The 21492-nt window shown below is 45.3% G+C and overlaps 1 protein-coding gene across 2 annotated transcripts in view; it reads left to right on the top strand.

Moving 5' to 3' along the window:
* macrod2 (mono-ADP ribosylhydrolase 2) overlaps nucleotides 1-21492 on the top strand; it is an 855710-nt gene that overhangs the window by 609190 nt on the left and 225028 nt on the right. For both annotated transcript variants that reach the window (XM_080200007.1, XM_080200006.1), the window contains exon 8: nucleotides 20608-20638. In XM_080200007.1, the coding sequence (XP_080056133.1) occupies nucleotides 20608-20638 (31 nt within the window). The remainder of the gene's footprint in view (nucleotides 1-20607; nucleotides 20639-21492) is intronic.

Here is a 21492-nt window from a genome sequence, read left to right as displayed (position 1 = left end):
CTAGAGTCGCAGACCAGGTAAGGACGGCAGATTTCCTTCCCTAAAGGACATTAGTGAACCAGATGGGATTTTCCGACAATGGTTTCATAGCCAACAGTAGGATTCTTAATTCCAGAAATGGTGTGTGGGTTAGGTGGATTGGCCATGCTGAAATTTCCCTTAGTGTTGGGGGGACTAGCTAGGGTAAGAGCCCGGGGTTATGGGGATAGGGCCGGGGTGGGATTGTGGTCGGTGCAGCCTCGATGGGCCAAATGGCCTCCTTCTGCACGGTAGGATTCCATTGGTGGAATTTTACTCCTCGGGGCTTGTAAGATCCCACCCGAGGCCAATGGGGAATGTTGTTCTGTGAGCCTCACCCTCCCCGATTCTGGGGCGGGCGTGCTGGTGAAATTCCAGCCTATGATTCAGTGAGTGCTTGCTCTCTTTCTTTTCCTGTTCGCAATGCAAATTCTGTTGCTTTTTCGGAATCCTGATTCTCCAGTGTTCAGAAGCACCCTTGGTCAAACAAAAACTAGTTCCAAAGAACACTTGAGCAGAGTCTCGCTGTAGCGACGTTTTGAGAATTTAACTTGCAGGCTGCAGAGAATTCAGGGCTCCAGTTATTGTGGCATTATTCATTTTGACAATTTTGCCACTTTCTGGGAAGATAAGTTCTTGTAACTAATGCGTTACACTCGTGACAGCCTTGCCTGTCTACACAAAACACATTTCAAGTTAGATTTCCATCTGCTGCTGCATTGTAACAAAATATTATTAGGATTCAGCAGGTGCTTAAAGTGAGGCAGCATCTTTTCACCGCATTAACATAACAATTAACTCGATCATTTAGAATATACTTTGCAACTGCGAATTTCTCATTTGTTTTCATCTTTTGCACCAAAGGAAAATGTCACACTGGAAGACGATGCATGACTCTCAGGCAAATTTGCAATGGGCGGCGTGGTGGCACAATGGTTAGCACTGCTGTCTCATGACGCCGGGGACCCGGGTTTGATTCTCAGTTTGGGTCGCTGTCTGTGTGAGTCTGCACGTTCTCCCTGTGTCTGCGTGGGTCCCCCCCCCCCCCACCCATGGTCCCAAGGATGTGGTGGTTAGGGTGCAATGACCATGCTAAATTCTCCCTCAGTGTACCCAAACAGGCGCCGGAATGTGCCAACTAGGGGATTTTCATAGTAACTTAATTGCAGTGTTAATGTAAGCCTATTTGTGACAATAAATAAACTTAAACCTTTTGAAATAAAGTTCAAAGTTTATTTATTAGTGTCAGAAGGCCAGACCAGGTAAGGGTGGCAGATTTCCTTCCCTAAAGGACATTAGTGAACCAGATGGGTTTTTCCTACAATGGTTTCATGGTCATCAGTAGATTCTTAATTCCAGATTTTTTATATTGAATTCTAATTCCACCATCTGCTGTGGTGGGATTCATACCCGGGTCCCCAGAACATTAGTTGAGTTTCGGGATTAATAGTCAAGTGAGAATGCCACTCGGCCATTGTTGCCTCCTCGTTAGTTAGTTAAGAAACCTTAAATAGAAATGTGAAAATAAATTTTGAACACTTTTGGAAAATCCCACGTATTAATCCTCGATCACTAAGGGCTAAAGGTTGGTCCCTTATCAGGCAGTGTAAACTTGAATTCAATATCATACCCATCTTTGCTTTAGTGAGATCATCTCATAATAAAGGAAAAGGTAAAGTCACCACTGTCAACCACAGGCTGACTGGTGGTAATTTAACCATACCTCAGGAGAGGGGGAAGGTTGAGAAGGCGGGGCCTTTCTGAATAACCTCAGCCAGTACGGGAATTGAACCCACGCTGCTGGCATCGCTCTGCATCACTCACCCCAGCTCTCCAAGCAATGGAAAAATCGACCCGCACAATCTCATACCTTGTATGACCATATTCACCTTTATTATATAGAATCCCTACAGCGCAGAAGGAGGCCACTTGGACCATCGAGTCTGCACCGACCACAATCCCATCCAGGCTCTATCCCTGTAACCCCATCTATATACCTTAGCTAGACCCCCTGACACTAAGGGGCAACTTTAGCGTGGCCATTCCATCTAACCTGCACATCTTTGGGCTGTGGGAGGAAACCGGAGCACCTGGAGGAAACCCACCTAGGCACAGACTCCAGACAGACAGTGACTCTAGCTGAGAATCGAACCCGGATCCCTGGCGCTGCGAGGCAGCAGTGCTAACCACTGAGCCACTGTTTGGTTAATAACATAAATAACACTTGGTTAAGAACCTTCAGTTTTGTCCCGTCGACGAATGTCTGGTTTAGTAGCATTTGCAAGATTTTGACAAAGAAAGGTTTTTGTTTTTCTGTACTACACAAGGGTTAATTAGTTTGTGTTGAGCTGCATCAGGAAATACTTGCGCCTTTTATGACCTCAGGGGATCCCAAAGCGCTTTTTAGCTAATGAAGCACTTGTGAAGCATTGTCATTATTGGTGATGTCAGAAGTGGGACTGTTAATTTGCACAAAGCAAGTTAGCACGGTCAGCGATGGGATGATAATTGCCGGGTAATCTGTTTTATTTAGGGGATGTTGATGGTGTTGAGTTAAATGTTGACCAGGTCACCGGGGATAACTCCCCCTGCTCTTCTTTGATTATGGGACCTCTGAGCCGTAATGAGAAGTGACACCTCCCAATGGTGTAACATATCCTCAGTGCTGGACAGGCTTTTTCTTTGGAGCATAGGAGACTGAGGGGTGATCTTATAAAGGTGTACAAGATCGTGAGAGGCATGGATAGGGGTGAATGCACTCGGTCTTTTTCCGAGGGTTGGGGGATCGAGAGCTAGAGGGCAGAGGTTTAAGTTAAGACGGGAAAGAATTAATAGGAACTGGCGCAGCAACTTTTTTACACAGAGGGTGGTAGGTATATGGAACGGGCTGCCGGAAGAAGTGGTTGAGGCAGGAACATTGACAACCTTTAAAGGGCATTTGGACCATCCTTATAGGCATATATTTGGACCGGCACAGTAGCACAGTGGTTAGCACTGCTGCCTCACAGCGCCAGCGACCCAGGTTCGATTCCCGGCCTGGGTCACTGTCTATGTGGAGTTTGCACATTCTCCCCATGTCTGCGAGGGTTTCCTCCGGGTGCTCCGGTTTCCTTCCACATTCTGAAAGACGTGCTGGTTAGGTGCATTGACCCGAACAGGCGCCGGAGTGTGGCAACTAGGGGAATTTCACAGTCGTTTCATTGAAATGTTAATGTCACCTTTACTTGTGACTAATAACTAAACTTTAAACATGGATGGGAAACAATTAGAGAGATATGGGCCAAATGCAGGCAAATGGGGTTAGCTTTGATGGACATTTTGGTCAGCATGGATCAGTTTGGGCTGAAGGGCCTGCTGTTGATTCTATGATTCGATGATACTGCGTTAAATGTGAGCTTGGATCTTTGTGCTCAAGTCTCTGGCCCCACAGCCATCTCACCTATGTCACCTCAGAGATACAGCTCTCACAGAATTGTTACGGAGCAGAAGGAGGCCATTTGGCCCAGCATGTCTACACTGTCTCTTCAAATGAACAATTCACTTGGTGCCACTCTCGCCTCCTCCCCATAACTCTGCACATTGCCCCTTTACGGAAGGGGAGGCCATGGCCTAGTGGTATTATTGCTAGGCTATTCGTTCGAATCCCGCCATGGCAGATGGTGGAATTTGAATCCAATAAAAAATATCTGGAATTAAGAAGCTACTGATCACCATGAAACCATTGTCGATCGTGGGAAGAACCCATCTGGTTCACTAATGTCCTTTAGGGAAGGAAATCTGCCGTCCTTACCTGGTCTGGCCTACATGTGACTCCAGAGTCTGAAAGACCTGCTGGTTAGGTGCATTGTCCCAAAGAGGTGCCGGATTGTGGCGACTAGGGGAATTGCACACGAACTTCATTGCAGTGTTAATGTAAGCCTTACTTGTGACTAACAAATGAACTTTACACTTTAGAGCCACAGCAATGTGGTTGACTCTCAACTGCTCTTGGGCAACTAGAGATGGGCATTAAATGCTGGCCCAGCCAGCAATGCCCACGTCTCACCAATGCATAATAAAGAAAAAGTCTAATTCCCTTTTGAATATCTGACTTGAACTTGTCTCCAGCGCACAGTCGAGCTATGCATGCCAAACCTTATCTATTTCTTGTGTGAAGAAGTTTTTCTCATGTCACTTTTGCTTCTTTTGCCAATTATTTTAAATCTGTGCCCTCTTGTGCTCAAACCTTTTATGAGTTGAAACAGTTTTTCCCTATCTACTCTGCCCAGATTTCTCATGAAATTGAATATCTCTGCCAAACCTCCTCTCAGCCTTCCTCCCTGCAATGAAAAATGTCCTCACTTCTCCAATCTTGGCTTTATTATTGTCACACGTATTAGGATACAGTGAAAAGTATTGTTTCTTGTGCACTATACAGAGAAAGCATACCATTCATAGACAAGAAAAGGAGAGGGTGCAGAATGTAGTGTTACAGTCACAGCATGGGTGTAGAGAAAAATCAACCTAATATACGATAGGTCCATTCAAAAGTCTGATGGCAGCAAGGAAGATGTTGTTCTTGAATGGGTTGTTACATGATCTCAGACTTTTGTATCTTTCTCCCCAGTGGAAGAAGGTGGAAGGGAGAATGCCTGGGGTACACATATTAAGGGACATCTTGATAAATACATGAATAGGAAGGGAATAGTGGAATATGGTTCCCAGAAGGGTAGGGGGTTTTAGTTCAGTCGGGCACCGTGGTCAGTGCAGGCTTGGAGGGCCGAAGGGCCTGTTCTTGTGCTGTAATTTTCTTTGTTCTTTGTACATGGGGGCCAGCCTTCATGACTAAGGTTCCTCATCCCTGGAACCATTCTTGTGAATTTTATCTTCACTCTCTCTAATTTGTTCACCTCCTTCCTAAAGCGTGGCTTCCAGAACTGGATGCAGTACTCCAGCTGAGGCCAATCTCATGCCCGATACAAGTTCAACCTACCTATTATTCACTATTATTCTATTGCCCTGTTAATAAAGCCCAGGATGCTCTGTGCTTTATTAACCACTCTCTCAGTCTGTCCTGCCACCTTTAATGATGTATGCGCATATATACCCAGATCCCTCTGCTTCTGCACCCCCTTTAGAGTTTAATTCTATATTGTCTCTCCATGATCTTTCTACCAAAATGAATCATTTCTCCGCACGGAGCTTTTTCTGCCACTCGTCCACCCATTCTACCAACTTGCCCCTTTTTCTCCCCACTCCTCAGTTGATGGTCAGAGGTTTGTTGAAATTTATGATAACGAATCTGCCAATTGAGTTCATGCACTGATAGCAAAGAACTGGGTCAGACAGGCTTTCCTGAGTTTCAACGTGTCAGGGATTAATTTTTAATGAGCCAAAAATCCACCCAGATAAAGACATTAAAAAAAATGAATAAATGTCACACCACACACACACACACATACACACTCACTCACATACACATAGACACATACACACACACACACACACACACACACGCAATCACACACACACACACACACACATACTTACACACACACACACGCACATACATACACACACACACACGCAATCACACACACACACACACACATACTTACACACATACACACACACACATACACACACACACACACGCAATCACACACACACACACACACACATACTTACACACACACACACGCACATACATACACACACACGCAATCACACACACACACGCTTACACACACTCTCACACACACACACACTCACTCACTCACATACACATAGACACATACACACACACTCATACACACGCAATCACACACACACACACACACACACTTACACACATACACACACTCACACACACACACTCATACACACACATACACACCCTCACACACACATACACACCCTCACACACACATAAATGTGCAAAATTCAAATTACAAAAGTGAGGTTAACTTTTGGACAAATTACAAATCAGTGATAAAAGGCTAAGTGTCCACCAGTGACCAGTTCTTTCCTATCTGTGGCTGAGGCAGTTTTTAAAGTTGTTGTCCTTGGGTAGATATTTCTCAATGTTTTTTCAAAGCCTCACCTCGGGTGGGGAAATCGGTGTGTAGTCTTCCCGCTCTCCACAGTACAATATAAGCCGGTATGATCCAGCTGAGCTTGAAAGGGAGAGAGGCCCGCAGCCTTTTTGGTGTAGACGTGGAGTGGATGCTTCCTCTTGAAGGGCATCCTGGGATGAGAGGTCATAGCCTTAGGATAAGGGGTAGCAAATTTAAAACAGAGTTGAGGAGAAACTACTTCTCCCAAAGGGAATCTGTGGAGTCTGCTCCCCCAAAGTATGGAGGATGCTGGGACAGTGAGTAAGTTTAAGGAGGAGTTAGACAGATTTTTAATTGCGAATGGGTTGAAGGGTTATGGGGTGAAGGCAGGAAAAAGGGGACGAGGAGCATATCAGCCGTGGTTGAATGGTGGAGTGGACTCGATGGGCTGAATGGCCTAATTCTGCTCCTATGTCTTATGACCTTGTGATGTCTCTATCCTAGATGTGCCAAAGCTAGCAGGGTTGTACAATAAAGGACTTTTAAAAGTGAGTCTGGGTTATGTGACATTGATATTGCGATAGCAAACAATCGGGGGTCTATTTATGTAACCAAAGGAGTTTGTATCTCTCGTGGTCAAGACATACAGTGGACGCAGATAGTGGTTCTTAGTACTTCTGCACATCATCAGTTTGTGAATTCTCCTTCGTTCCCTGATAGTCCAGGAGACAGAAAGTCTGTGTTCTATTGCCCTTGCTGTTTGTGGGGGGGGGAGCAGTTGACAAGTGAAGGTGCAAAATTCCACAGGGATGTGGGCGAACATGTTCTTTATAATCCACTTTTAACAGCTTCCAGAAACTTGGCCAGCTTGAGCCCCAAGTGTCAGGTGACGTTTGGTGGCCATCTTAACTCAGTGCTTGAAGTTGCCTTTGCAAAAGAAGTTCCATATGTGAGTCCAGCTGATGAAATTGAAAGTTAATATCTCACATCTACGCACTGCCAAGACACTTCATTTCAACTGTCATCCTTATCCTGGATCAAAACGGTCCCTGGTGTGGCTAAATTTGCAGGAAATGTACAGGTTGGAATGTTTGTTAAATGAACGAACCATTATATTCCACTGGGAAAGAAGTTCAACTGTGCCGGGCTATTTCTGTAGAATGTATTTTAAGCGCTGCTTATCCGATAGCACAATCCCCTCCCCAGAAATAGTCCCAGGGGAGCTGTCCGCGAGTTACTTCATGCATTCTGATGTTGATTGCTAACGGTGGGGCGCGGGTAAAAACAAAGGCACAAGTCTCACAAAATAGATTCTGGTTGTTGCCAGAAAATGGAACGTGAGACTCGGTTTTTGACCCACAGACGAGGCAGTGACAGCCTTCTGGGCTTAATTGTTACATGGAGAAGTTTTTTCAATGGTAACTTTGGACGGAAAAGCAAGAAATTCCACGCAACAAACTGTAGAAACTTACAGCGCAGAGGGAAGGCCATTTGGCCCAGTCTATCTGTGCTAGCTTTTTATTAATTCCACTACCCTGTTTCCTCTCTGTTCAAATGTTTAACGACTTTTCCATTAGAAAATGATATAGTTTCTGCCTACACTACTCCCTGTGGCAAAGCCTTATGATCATTACTGGACCATGAAGAAAAATAGTCCTTGCTCTATTCCACTATCCAAACCTTTTATAATTTAAAACAAAACCTCTATTAAATCTCCCATTAGCCTTGCTCGCTCCACTGTGAATAATACTGATTCAAGTCACTTTCTATCTCCACTTTCTCCTCCCCGGCATCATTGCGATTATCTATTCTGCGCTCTCTCCATGGCTTCGCTGTTTGTTCTATAATTGGAAATCCCAATTTGCACAGAATGCTCTGACTGGGTTCTAACTGTTGCCAGGATCAAATCTTTTAACCCTTTGGTCTTGCATAGTGCCTAAAACCTAAATGTTATTTCTCTCTTTCTGTGTGTGGGGCTTTCTTGACCTGCACTCGGTGTCTTTGAGTCTCTCAGTCTTTATCCGGTCGCAAATTTCCACCAACTCCCATTCCCCATTTCTCCTTACAGAATTTATTCACATTTCTCCATGTTAACTTGCACATTCCCCCCCGGTCCCCCATTTTGATAACCCGGTTTATTTCCCCCTGGATTTTTCATTCATGGGACATGGGTGTCACTGGCTGGCCAGCATTTATTGCCCATCCCTGGTTGTCCTTGAAGGGTAGTTGAGAATCAACCATGTTGCTGCGGCTCTGGAGTCACATGTAGGCCAGATCAGGTAAGGGTGGCAGATTTCCTTCCCTAATAGAATAGAATAGAATCCGTACAGTGCAGAATGAGGTCTGCACCAACCACAATCCCACCCACGCCCTATCCCCACAACCCCACTTATTTACTCTGCTAGTTCCTCTGACACCAAGGGTTAATTTAGCATGGCCAATCCAACTAATCCACACATCTTTGGACTATGGGAGGAAACCAGAGCACCCAGAGGAAACCCACGCAGACATAGGTAGAATGTGCAAACTCCACACAGACTGTAACCTGAGGCTGGAATTGAACCTGGGTCCCTAGAGCTGTGAGGCAGCAGTGCTAACCACTATGCACTGTGTCGCACATTAAAGGACATTGGTGAACCAGATGGGTTTTTCTGACAATCGACAATGGCTTTATGGTCATCAGTAGATTCTTAATTCAAGATTTTTTTTATTGAATTCAAATTAGACCATCTGCTGTGGTGGGATTCGAACCCGGGTCCTTAGAACATCCAGAGAGTTTCTGGCTTAATAATCCAGCGATAATACCACTAGGCCATCACCTCCCCCTCTTTTGCTACTCTCCTTCAGCGTTTGAAAAGGTGTACAAAATTATGAGATAGAGTGGACAGGATAAAATTGTTTCCCTTAGGGGTGATTCTAGAACCAGGAGACATAGGGCGGCGCAGTAGTTAGCATAGCTGCGTCTCAGCACCGCGGACCCACGTTCGAGTCCTGGCTTGGGTCACTGTCTATGTGGAGTCTGCATGTTCTCCCCATGTCTGCATGGGTTTCCTCCGGGTGCTCCGGTTTCCTCCCACAGTCTGAAAGACGTGTTGGTTAGGTGTATTGGTTGTGCTAAATTCCCCCTCAGTGTACCCGAACAGGTGCCGGAGTGTGGCGACCGGGGGATTTTCATAGTAACTTCACTGAAGTGTTAATGTAAGCCTACTTGTGATACTAATCAATAAACTTTAAACATAGATTCAGGTGAAGTGGCAGTAGGTATAGAGGGAAAATGATGGGTGCCCAAGTTAGTGATGGAGACAGATAATCTGGACTCTTTTAAAAAGTACCTGTACCTGCACCTTAAGTTCTGTGAGCTACAGGGCTATGGGCCGGGTGCAAGAGGTGGGATTAGAAAAGGCACCTGGGTGTCCTTGGGTTGGCATGAACAAGGTGGGCCAAATGGCCTCCTTCGGTGCTATAACTTTTCTATGGTTCTATGTCCTACTTCTTAATCTCATTAGAATGTCCCCTGGTCCATGCAACAAGTTGGAAAAAAAGAAAATTCTCACAGATTCCCGAAGTAATATTGCTGAGAGCTTCTGAAGATTGTTGTGTTAAGTGTACGAGTACTGAGATTTGCTGTGGAGCCTGGGGAGATCTGCACTGCGTAATTCCGAACCGCAAGGGTAGGGACTGTTAATGTGAATGCCTGGTGGGTTACACCAAGCATGGGTTACAGCTACAGAAGCAAAATACTGCAGATGTTGGAAGTCTGAGATCCAAACAGAGAGTGACGCAGAACTGATGGAAAGGCAGGGACCTGAAATGTTCCCCGGAAGTCGTTGTCTTGACATCTCCACCGCAGAAAGCAAACAGAGTTCTGACCGGAGTGGCAAATTCTCCGTTCTCGCTTGCAATGGGTTAGCCACGGGCTAAGCATTTCCAGCATTGTCTACTTTTATTTCATAGAATCATAGAATCTGTACAGTGTAGAAGAGGTCATTCGGCCCATCAAGTCTGCACCAATCCTTCAAAAGAGCACCCAACTTAGGCGCAATCCCCCACCTTATCCCCATAACCCCACACATTTACCATGGCCAATCCACCTAACCTACACAGCTTTGGGCATTAAGGGACAATTTAGCATGGCCAATCCACCTAACCTGCACATCTTTGGACACTAAGGGGCAATTTACCATGGCCAATCCACCTAACCTGCACATCTTTGGACACTAAGGGACAATTTAGCATGGCCAATCCACCTAACCTGCACATCTTTGGACACTAAGGGGCAATTTACCATGGCCAATCCACCTAACCTGCACATCTTTGGACACTAAGGGACAATTTAGTATGGCCAATCCCCCTAACCTGCACATCTTTGGACACTAAGGGGCAACTTACCATGGCCAATCCACCTAACCTCCACATCTTTGGACACTAAGGGGCAATTTAGCATGGCTAATTCACCTAACCTACACATCTTTGGACACTAAGGAAAATTTATCATGGCCAATTCACCAAACCTGCACATCTTTGGACACTAAGGAAAATTTAACATGGCCAATCCACCTAACATCTTTGGATTGGGGGAGGAAACCGGAGCACCCGGAGGAAACCCTCGCAGACACAGGGAGAATGTGCAAACTCCACACAGACAGTGACCCAAGCCGGGAATTGAACCCAGGTCCCTGGCACAGTGAGGCAGCAGTGCTAACCACTGTGCCGCTGTGCTGACCTGATGTTGTGTTGGTGAGATGCCATTTGTTGTGGTTAACATCAGCGGAATGATTGCCCGCCTCAGTTTAATTACTGTGAACGAGTTCATGTTGTAGCAGTTGATAGTTTTTGCTGCAATTCTTCATTGTACCTACCACAAATCAGACAGGGTGCCTTGTTGTAAGGTCATTTTCATCAGCAGCAATGACATATTGGAATCACAGAATTGCAGCTCACTTTACAACCTGAACAATTTAATGAAAAGAAAATCTCTAAAGCATTTTGCGGCAATCTTTTGCCCGAGTTTAATTTTGATCTTTGTGGAGTCTGTCAGCAGAGTGAAATTGAGAGCACCCTTCAGCTTACAGGAGAGAAGAGGCAATAAAGATGATGGGTTTTGTCTAAAAGAGCACATTATCAGAAGTAATTGGGTCACTGCAGGTTGAATGCTTAAGTTGTCAGACAAAAGGGTTCACACTCGCATCTACAAATAAACTTAAAAATTGGATTTTTAACGTATGCCTGTGGAGGATAAATAGGTCACCACAATGAATCATTGGATCATAATCTTTTTGCAGTTAATTGAATACGATGACAGTTATATCTCCAAGTCCGATATATGTGACTGCTCCATTGACGGAGTCTGTATGCTCAGGGGATGTATTGGAGAATGCTGGGGACTGGTTTTCCAACTAAACTGGGTTTGTAATCTCGCTACCTGCTTTGGAAGAGCCTTGGCTAATGAAAAAAGCCTTGGAAATATCACTCTTAAACAGTGGAAGATTCCAAAGATGTGCAGGTTAAGTGGATTGGCCGTGCTAAATTGCCTCTTAGTGTCTCAGAATGTATAGGTTAGGTGGATTGGCCCTACTAAATTGTCTCTTAGTGTCTCAGAATGTATAGGTTAGGTGGATTGGCCCTACTAAATTGCCCCTTTGTGTCCCAAGATGTGTAGGTTAGGGGAATTAGCAGGGTAAATGCATGCGGTTATGGAGATGCTCTGTCTGAGTGTCGGTGCAGACTTGAAGAGCCAAAATGGCCACCCTCTGCAATGTAGAGATTCTATGATTTGGTGACTCAACTCAGCAATGTACCTCTAGCCTCTTATGTGTCCTCGCATTTTAATCACTCTACCATTGCTAGTTATACTTTCATAGAATCTACAGTGCAGAAGGAGGCCATTTGGCCCATTAAGCCTGCATCGACAATTATCCCATCCAGGTCCATCCCCATAATCCCACATATTTTCAGTCCTAATCCCCCTGACACAAAAGGGCAATTTAGCATGGCCAACCAACCTAACCCACACATCTTTGGGCTGTGGGAGGAAACCAGAGCACCTGGAGGAAACCCACACAGACACAGGGAGAACATGCAAACTCCACACAGACAGTGACCCGAGGCTGGAATCAAACCTGGGTCCCTGGCGCTGTGAGGCAGCAGTGCTAATTACTGTTCCACTATCCTGCCCCTAAGGCCCTAAGCACTGGAAAACCCTCTAAACGTCTCCACCTGTTTCTTCTCCTTTTTGAAGGGCTGCACAATGGTTAGCGCTGCTGTCTCACAGCACCCAGGGACCCGGGTTCAATTCCACCTCAGGTCACTGTTTGTGTGGAGTTTGCATATTCTCCCCGTGTCTGCATAGATTTCCTCCGGGTGCTCTGGTTTCCTCTCTCAGTCCAAAGATGTGCAGATTAGATGGATTGACCATGATTTTTGCCCCTTAGTGTCGGGGGACTAGCTCATGTAAGTACGTGGGATTACGGGATAGGGCCCAGGTGGGGTTGTTGTTGGTACAGTATCGATGGGCCAAATGGCCTCCTCCTACATGTAGGGATTCTATGAAAATGTTATGTTCCTCGGAGCCTTTTGTTCACTCACCCTTGCATCTCCTTAAGTGGCTCAGTGTCGAACGTTGTCCAATGATGGTCCAGTGAAGCACTTTGGGATGTTTTACCAGATGAAGGGTGCAATGTAAATGCAGGCTTTTGTTACTCAAATGTAAGTGACTCAGTGGAACTGAACTGAAATTCTGGACCAATTATAGAGCATTGGAAAAGGAGCATGCACGTTTGATGGAGACAGAGTGTGCAGACTGAGCCATTGTTATCTGTCGCATTGAACAAAAGCTTGTTCTGTTTGGAACTTGTCATATATACAGCCTAATGAAGACATCACTAAAACCTGCCTTGAACTCAAGCTGAGCTGTTTATCATATCTTTCAGCAAGTCACAGTTTAACGGTAAAATGGACTTTATTCTAAAGCAGTTTAGAAATTTTACTTTTGGGTATGATTTTGCATACCAGCTGTATGTAGCATCCCTCAGTAAACTATCTCCTCTCGGGGGGAGGCAGTGGTATTGTCACTGGACTAGCTATCCAGAGACCCGTGGTAATGCTGTGGGGACGCAGATTCAAATCCCACCGTGGCAGATGAATTCAATACAAATCCAGAATTGAAAGTCTAATGACTGTGTGACCAAATTCCCCACCAATGTGATTTTTCAAGATTGCTGACGACACCACCCTAATGGGTCAAACAATGACGAGGCAGAGTATAGGAATGAAGTAGAGAATCTGGTGAATTGGTGCAGCAACAATAATCTCTCCCCCAATGTTAACAAGACAAAGGAGATGGTCATCGACTTAAGGAATTGTAGTAGTGAACATGCCCCTGTTTACATCAACGGGGATGAAGTGGAAATGGTTGAGAGATTCAAGTTTCTTAGAGTCCAGATCACCAGCAACCCATCCTGGTCACCCCCATGCCAAAGCAATAGTTAAGAAAGCCCACCAACGCCTCTACTTTTTCAGGACACTAAGGAAATTTGGCATGTCCACTACAACTCTCGCCAACTCCTGCAGATGCACCATAGAAAGCACTCTTTCTGGTTGTATCACAGCTTGGTATGGCTCCTGCTCTGCCCAAGAAACTACAAAAGGTTGTGAATGAAGACCAGTCCATCATCAAACCATCACTCCCATCCATTGACTCAGTCTATCCTTCTCACTGCCTTGGAAAAGCAGCCAGCGTAATCAAGGACCCCCTGCACCTTCATGAATAACATCAACCGGTACGGGAATTGAACCCCTGCTGTTGGCATCACTCTGCATCATGACCCAACTGTCCAGCCAACTCAGCTAACTGATTTCTCACTTGGTTAATACAACTGCAATTAATACACCTGTCTAGTTGTAGTTCCTTTGAAGAAAGCTCGATCAAATCCTGACCATTAACAATCTAGCAATTGTTTTAAAGAAGGAACTCTTTAAAAGTATACCTTACAACCTTGAACAGGTGAGGTATGGACATCCCAGATATTTATATGTCTATTTTTCTTTTATTGACTCGATTGAATTTAATTAGCCAATATGAGCACCAGTAAGGTGAGGCTGAAAGATACATTTTGGAAATGTGATGCTACCACACTTTGGAACTTTTGTCTACTTGGCACTGGAAGGATTTCAGTGGAGTTCATATTAAAATGATAAATTAAATTTCGTCCACGAGGGATTAAGTCTACAGAACAGTCAAGTGCTAGGGAATGTGAACTAGATTGAGGTGACCCAGTTTGCAAAGTGACATGATAAGAACATAAGAAATATGAACAGGAGTAGGCCGTGTGGCCCCTTGAGCCTGACCAACCGTTTAATAAACTCATGACTGATCTGCGTCGACTGCAGTTTCCCACCCTGTCCTGTCTCCCTCGATTCCCTCAGTGACCAAATGAAATTCATCAATTTCGTGCTTTCGTATCCTCAATGACTGAGCTTCCACAGTCCTTTGGGATAGAGACAAAGGGTCTTCTGAAGGGAGACGTTGCTCCTCATCTTCATCTAAAAAGCTGAACCCCCTCTTGGCTCTAGATAACACAATCAGAGGAAGCAACATCTGCCCTGTCAAACCCACAAAGAGCGCCTTACCTTTCAAGGGAAGAAGCTGTTCTTGAGCTGGTTGGTCCGTGTTTTCAGAGTTTTATGTCTTTTTCCCAATGGAAAAAGGTGGAAGAGAGAATGTCTGGGGTGTGTGAGATCCTTGATTATGTTGGCTGCTTTTCTGAGGCAGCAGGAAGTATAGACAGAGTCAATACTTTGGTTTTGAGTACTCTGGTTTGCGTGATGGACTGGGCTGTGTCCACAACCCTTTGTAGTTTATTGCGATCTTGGTCAGAGCAGGAGCCGTACCAAGCTGTGCGACATCTGGAAAGGATGCTTTCTATGGTGCATCTGTAAAAATTGGTGAGAGGCTGCTGAATGATTTGCAATGCTCTTCCAATTAGGGGTGGCACAGTGGTTAGCACTGCTGCCTCATAGCTCCAGGTTCAATTCCTGGTCTGGGTCACTGTCTGAGTCTGCGTGTTCTCCCCATGTATACATGGATTTCCTCCAGGTGCTCCGGTTTCCTCCCACAGTCTGAAAGATGTGCTGGTTAGGTGCATTGACCTGAACAGGCGCTGGAATGTGGCGACTCAGGGAATTTCACAGTAACTTCATTGCAGTGTTAATGTAAGCCTTACTTGTGACTAATAAATAACCTTGAAACTTTATCCGTGCATAAACACCCTCAACATCTTTGTCAGCTTTGTGAAGTTGTAGCGTCCGCTGATGCATTTCAGACATCAACCCTGTTCAAGACCTCTCTGGGAGATCCCTGAGCACAAGGTCAGCAGCTTTGTTCAGCTGTCCCAGAGTTCGATTCCCGGTGGTGCTGACCGTATGCAGCCGAACACTTTGAATATTACTCAGTGAGGCATGGGCCACGAGCAACTTTGAATATTCTACCTAATTTTAGAATCTCTACCGTACAGAGGAGGCCATTTGGCCCACTAAGTCTGTACTGACCACAATCCCACCCAGGCCCTATTCCCATGACTGCACACATTTACCCTACTAATCCTGCTGACACTAGGGGCAATTTAGTATGGCCAATCAATCCATCTTTTGGACTGTGTGAGGAAACCGGAGCACCCAGAGGAAACCCATGCAGACACGGGGAGAACATGCGGACTCCACACAGACAGTGATCCGAGGCCAGAATTGAACCTGGGCCCCTGGTGCTGTGAGGCAGCAGTGCCAACCACTGTGCCACCAAAGTCAAAAAAATCATGCAGCTGAGCGGAACAAAACGGACGGGATGGCTTGACTGGAGCGCTTGGTGGTGTGGACAAGAAACAAATGAGAAAACCACACATAACACAAGGCACTCTCCTAGTGAGCGTTAAAGGCAGAATACTACGAATGCCAGAAATCTGAAATAAAACCAGAAAATGCAGACCTGGCAACATCTGTAGAGAGAAACAGATGTTTCAGACCTAATTGACCCCTCTACTGAATGACAAACAAAGAACAAGGAAAAGTACAGCACAGGAACAGGCCCTTCAAGCCCGTGCCGATCATGATGCCCCAAGTAAAACAAACCTCCTGCCCTCACTCGGTCGTATCCCTCTATTCTCTCCCTACTCATATATCCATTCAGATGTCTCTTAAATAAGATCAAAGAACAGTTTAGCACAGGGACAGGCCCTTTGGCCTTCCAAGCCTGCACTGACCATGGTGCCTGCCTAAACTAAAACCATACGCACTTACAGAACCCGTACCCTTCCATTCCCATCCTATTCATGTATTCGTCTAGTTGCTCCTTAAATGCCGCTACTGTACCTGCCCCTCCACTTAGCCAGACAGCATGTTCCAGACATTCACCACCCTCTGTGTAAAACAACTTGCCTCACACATCTCCTCTAAACTTTTCCCCAGGCACCTTAAATCTATGTCCCCTACTAGACTTTTCTATCCTAGGAAAGAGCATCTGACTGTCTACTCTGTCCATGCCACTCATAATCTTGTAAACCTCTATCAAGTCACCCTGTTGCTAGTGTGCCTGCTTCCACCACCTCCTCCGGCAGCACGTTCCAGGCACCCAACACTCTCCGTGTGAGAAGCATCCTCCGCACATCTCCCTTCAACTTTGCCCCTCTCATCTTGAACCTGTGCCCCCTTGTAATTGACACTTCCACCCTGAGGAAAAAGCCTCTCACTATCCACCCTGTCTGTGCCTCTCATAATTTTATCAACCTCTATCAGGTCTCCCCTCAGCTTCCGTCTTTCTCGTGAGCACAATCCTAGTTTATTCAACATCTCCTCCTTGCCAACGCCCTCAAGACCAGGCAACATCCTGGTGAATCTTCTTTGCATTCTGTCCAAAGCTTCCACTTTCTTCTGATATGTGGTGACCAGAACTGCGCGCAACACTCCAAATGTGTCCAAACCAAGGTTTGCTATCGCTGCAACTTGATTGCCCAATTCTTGTACTCAGTACCCTGGCTGATGAAGTTAAGCATGCCATATGTCTTCTTAATCATCTTGGCCACCTATGCTGCCACCTTTAGGGAACTGTGAACCTGCACACACAGATCCCTCTGTATGTTAATGTTCCTAAGGGTTCTGCCATTTACAGTATAATTCACACCTAAGTTTGCTCCTCCAAGATGTATCACCTCACATTTGTCCAGATTAAACTCCATCTACTATATCTGTGCCCAAGCCTCCAATCTATATCCTATAGTATCCTCTGACAGTCCCTGGCACTATCAGCAATTCTACCAATCTGCGTGACATCCACAAACTTATTGATCAGATCACCCACATTTTCCTCCACATTACTTATAATGCAAACAACAAAGGTCCCAGCTCTGATCCCTATAGAACACCACTAGCTACAGATCTCCATTCTAAAATACACCCTTCCACTGCTACTCTCTGTCTTCTATAACCAACACTCATTCTATAACCAAGCCAGTTTTAGCCAGCCCACCCTGAATCCCATGTGATTTTAGTTTTTGTACCAGTCTGCCCATGTGGGACTTTGTCAAATGTCTCACTAAAGTCCATATAAACTATATCCACGGCCCTTCCCTCATCAATTATCTTTGTCACCTCTTCAAAAAACTCAGTCAAGTTGGTGAGACATGGCCTTTCCCTGTACAAAACCATGCTGCCGATCAATAACTAGTCCATTTTCTTCCAAATGTGCATATATCCTGTCCCTCAGTATCTTCTCCAAAAGCTTCCCACCACTGAAGTCAGGTCATCAGCCTCTAATTTCCTGGATTGTCCCTGCTCCCTTTCTTAGAAAGGGGAACATTGGCTATTCTCCAGTCCTTTGGAATCTCCAGTCAAAGAGAATGGGAAGATACCTGTTAAGGCCCTGGCTATTTCTCCCCTTGCCTCCCGCAGTAACCTGGGTTAGATCCCATCCAGCCCCGGGGTCTTGTCTATCTTAGTGTAATTTAGGATACTCAACACCTCCTCCTTCAATATCTTGGCTTGTGCTAGATCATTCACTCACCTATCCCTGACTTCAACATCTGTCATGTCCTTCTCCTTGGTGAATACTGATACAAAGTACTCATTAAGGATCTCTCCCACTTCCTGTGGCTCCATGAGTTGAGCATGGTTCGATAACTGATGATTGACTCTCATAGGAGGTGGCATGGTGGCACAGTGGATGGCACTGCTGCCTCACAGCCACAGGGACCAGGTTCACTTCTGGTCGTGGGTCACTGTCTGTATAGAGTTTGCACATTCTCCCCGTGTCTGCATGGGTTTCCTCTAGGTGCTCCGGTTTCCTCCCACAGCCCAAGTTAGGTTGATTGACCATGCTAAATTGATCCTAGTGTCAGGTGGATTAGCAGGCTAAATACATGGGGTTACGGGAATAGGGCCTGGGTGGGATTACGGTTGGTGCAGACTTGATGGGCTGAATGGCCTTCTTCTGCACTGTAGAAATTGCATGAATTGTATGGATAGGAACACACAGTATTTTATATGAAAGGATGAGGTTTCAGTAATTGATGTGAGACTGGATAGAATCTGCTGGGGGGTGGGAAAGAGAAATGGCACAGGGAAAGCTTCCTCCTCAACCTTTCAGATGTAGCAATGCTTGAAATTCTGGTGTTGCCCAGAATATTTGGCTGTTTTTCGTCTCAACAGATGGTCATTGATGTTACAGAATATTGAGTCTAATCTTGGGAGCGAGGTTCTCCTCAGTTTTTCAGACAAGCTAGATCATTCTGCATGGAAGTGTGTTTTATCGAACGTGGGGTTTGCCTGCATGACACATGGGCCTGACCTTCTTGGAGATTTCCCATCCTTACAGCAGTTTCGCTGATCACCTTATCAGCTTACTTGTTCCAACGTAGATTGGATATGATTACTATTGAAAGGAACTGAATGTTCGTCACCTGGAAAAGGTTGTAATGTTTCTATTGTAGCATCAGCATTGGTCCTCCTCGCCCTGCTAGTCTTTCTTTATTCATTCGTGAGCTGGCCACCATTTATTGCCCATCTCCAGTTGCCCTTGGAAGGCGGTTGAGAGTCAACCACTTTGCTGTGGTGCTGGAGTCACATGTAGGCCAGACCGGGTAAGGATGGCAGATTTCCTTCCCTAAAAGAGATCAGATTTTCTGACAATCTCAATGGTTTCATGGTCATCAGTAGATTCTAAATTCTCAATATTTTTATTGAATTCGAATTCCACCATCTGCCTTGGCGGGAGTTGAACCCGGGTCCCCAGAACATTAGCTGACTCTGTGGTGCTGTGGTTCTATTTCATATGTGCTTAATCCATGTTAGCCCAGCCCAGGTATTTGCTCCCAGCTGCTGATAGGGAGTGCTCTGTCACATCAGCATTCAGGTGGGTGCGTTCCATTCCTGAGGCAACATGTGTCAGAGAGATCAGGGCTGATAAGACCTAGAAGCAGAATGAGGCCACTCAGCCCATCGAGTCTGCTCTGCTATTCAATCGTGGCTGACATTTTTCTCATCCCTATCCTCCTGATGTCAGGAAGCACTTCTTCACACAAAGAAGAGTGGAAATCTGGAATCCGTTCCCTCCTTCCCGACCCTTCGTAAAGGTTGAATCAGTCATTTAATAATTTCCGAATGAGGGTTGGTGGACTTTTCTTTGGGATGGTTATTCAGTATTACAGAACCAAGGTTTCCTCCCACACTCCAGCTAGGGCAAATGCATAGAGTTATGGGAATAGGTGGGCTTATGGTCTGTGCAGACCTGATGGGCCGAATGGCCTCCTGCACAGTTTATAGTTTACTTATTTAAGTTTAAAGTTTATTTATTAGTCACAAGTAGGCTTACATTCACACTGTAATGAAGTTATTGTGAAAATCCCCTAGTTGCCACACTCCGGCGCCTGTTCGGATACACTGAGGGAGAACTTAGCATCTAATGCACTTAATCAGCACATCTTTCAGACTGTGGGAGGAAACTGGAGCACCCAGAGGAAACCCATGCAGACACTGTGCAGACTCTGCGCAGGCAGTGACCCAGAGCCAGGAATCGAACCTGGGTCCCTAGCGCTGTGAGGCAGCAGTGCTACCCACCATGCTACAACTGCAGGGGTTCTATGATTCTGTGGAAGTATGTGGATGCAGATTAGCCACAGATCTAATTGAGTGGTTTATGTAAAGCTACATTTCCTACTCGTGTTCTGTTCTGATGTCTTACCATGTAGCAGTTTGTTCAGAGAAAAAAATACACGGATGCCTTAATTCACTCAAGAGTTGATTAAATAAAAACTGGGAGGAGATGCTAAAGGGAACCATATATAATTGGCTTCCTTTTCCCTTGAATGTATGATTGGCCATCCCAATGGAATCCTGATGATCTACACATTTCCATTATTATTCAGCGCCGAGATTTATTTCCTAATGGTGGATTATCAAGGTTCAGCTGTACTTTTTGTAAATGATTTAATCTGAGGCGACCTGTGATAACCTCTGATTTGATTTCATTGGAATTCTCCTTAATTTGTTGATTTTATTTTTCTAATTGCAGGCTTTCCCTTGTATATCCACTGGTATCTACGGTAAGTGCAACTTTTTCATCTTTGCGACGTGACATAGCTGACTCCCCTTACATTTATTTTCAAATTTACATTTTTCTTCCCACTCGCAGCAAAAGCATTCCGGCAAATCTGTTTTTGCAGCTATTTCTGTTATTTCCGGACCAACTAATCACTTTCCCACGTAGTAAGCACCGCGGCGTACCTTTCGCCCCTTAATAAACCTCGGTTTTAAATTGGGATTAAGCTCGCTTAGCTTTGAGCCTGTTAACCATTTGAAGGACTGTAATTCTGCGAATCTTTGCCCTCTCCCTGGCACAAAACATTTTGCAAGAAAATTGAGGGGCTGCTTTGTGATTGATCCAACATGGGGTTATTGCCTTATTAACCTCATTCTGTCACCGGATTACTCCACACGCACTCAGTAGCACCACTTGTAGGTTTGCAACAGTGATAGGTTAGAAAGTGCAAGCATGTTGTGTGCAATCCAATGAGGCTGCAGGTTTTGGTAAGAGCAGAATATGAGTGCCACGAGGAATGGAATAATTCATGACTTTTTTTGAAAGGTGCATTTGCGGAGTTTGCACGTTCTCCTTGTGTCTGCGTGGGTTTCCTTCAGGTACTCCGGTTCCCTCCTACACTCCAAAGATGAACAGGTTAGGTTGATTGGCCATGCTAAATTGACCCTAGTGTTAGGAGGATTAACTGGGTAAATATGTGGGGTAACAGGGATAGGGTGGGATTATGGTCGGCGCAGACATGATGGGCCAAATGGCCTCCTTCTGCACTTAGGCTTTCTATGATTCTATGATAACCAAACATAAACAGGAGACGATACACCTTGGAGTGAAAAATTGTGACACCAAATGTCTTCTCCA

Source organism: Carcharhinus amblyrhynchos, chromosome 12 (genome assembly GCF_965287045.1).
Source record: "Carcharhinus amblyrhynchos chromosome 12, sCarAmb.v2.hapA, whole genome shotgun sequence".
Lineage (NCBI taxonomy): Eukaryota > Metazoa > Chordata > Chondrichthyes > Carcharhiniformes > Carcharhinidae > Carcharhinus > Carcharhinus amblyrhynchos.
This window is presented reverse-complemented; position numbering and strand designations above follow the sequence as displayed.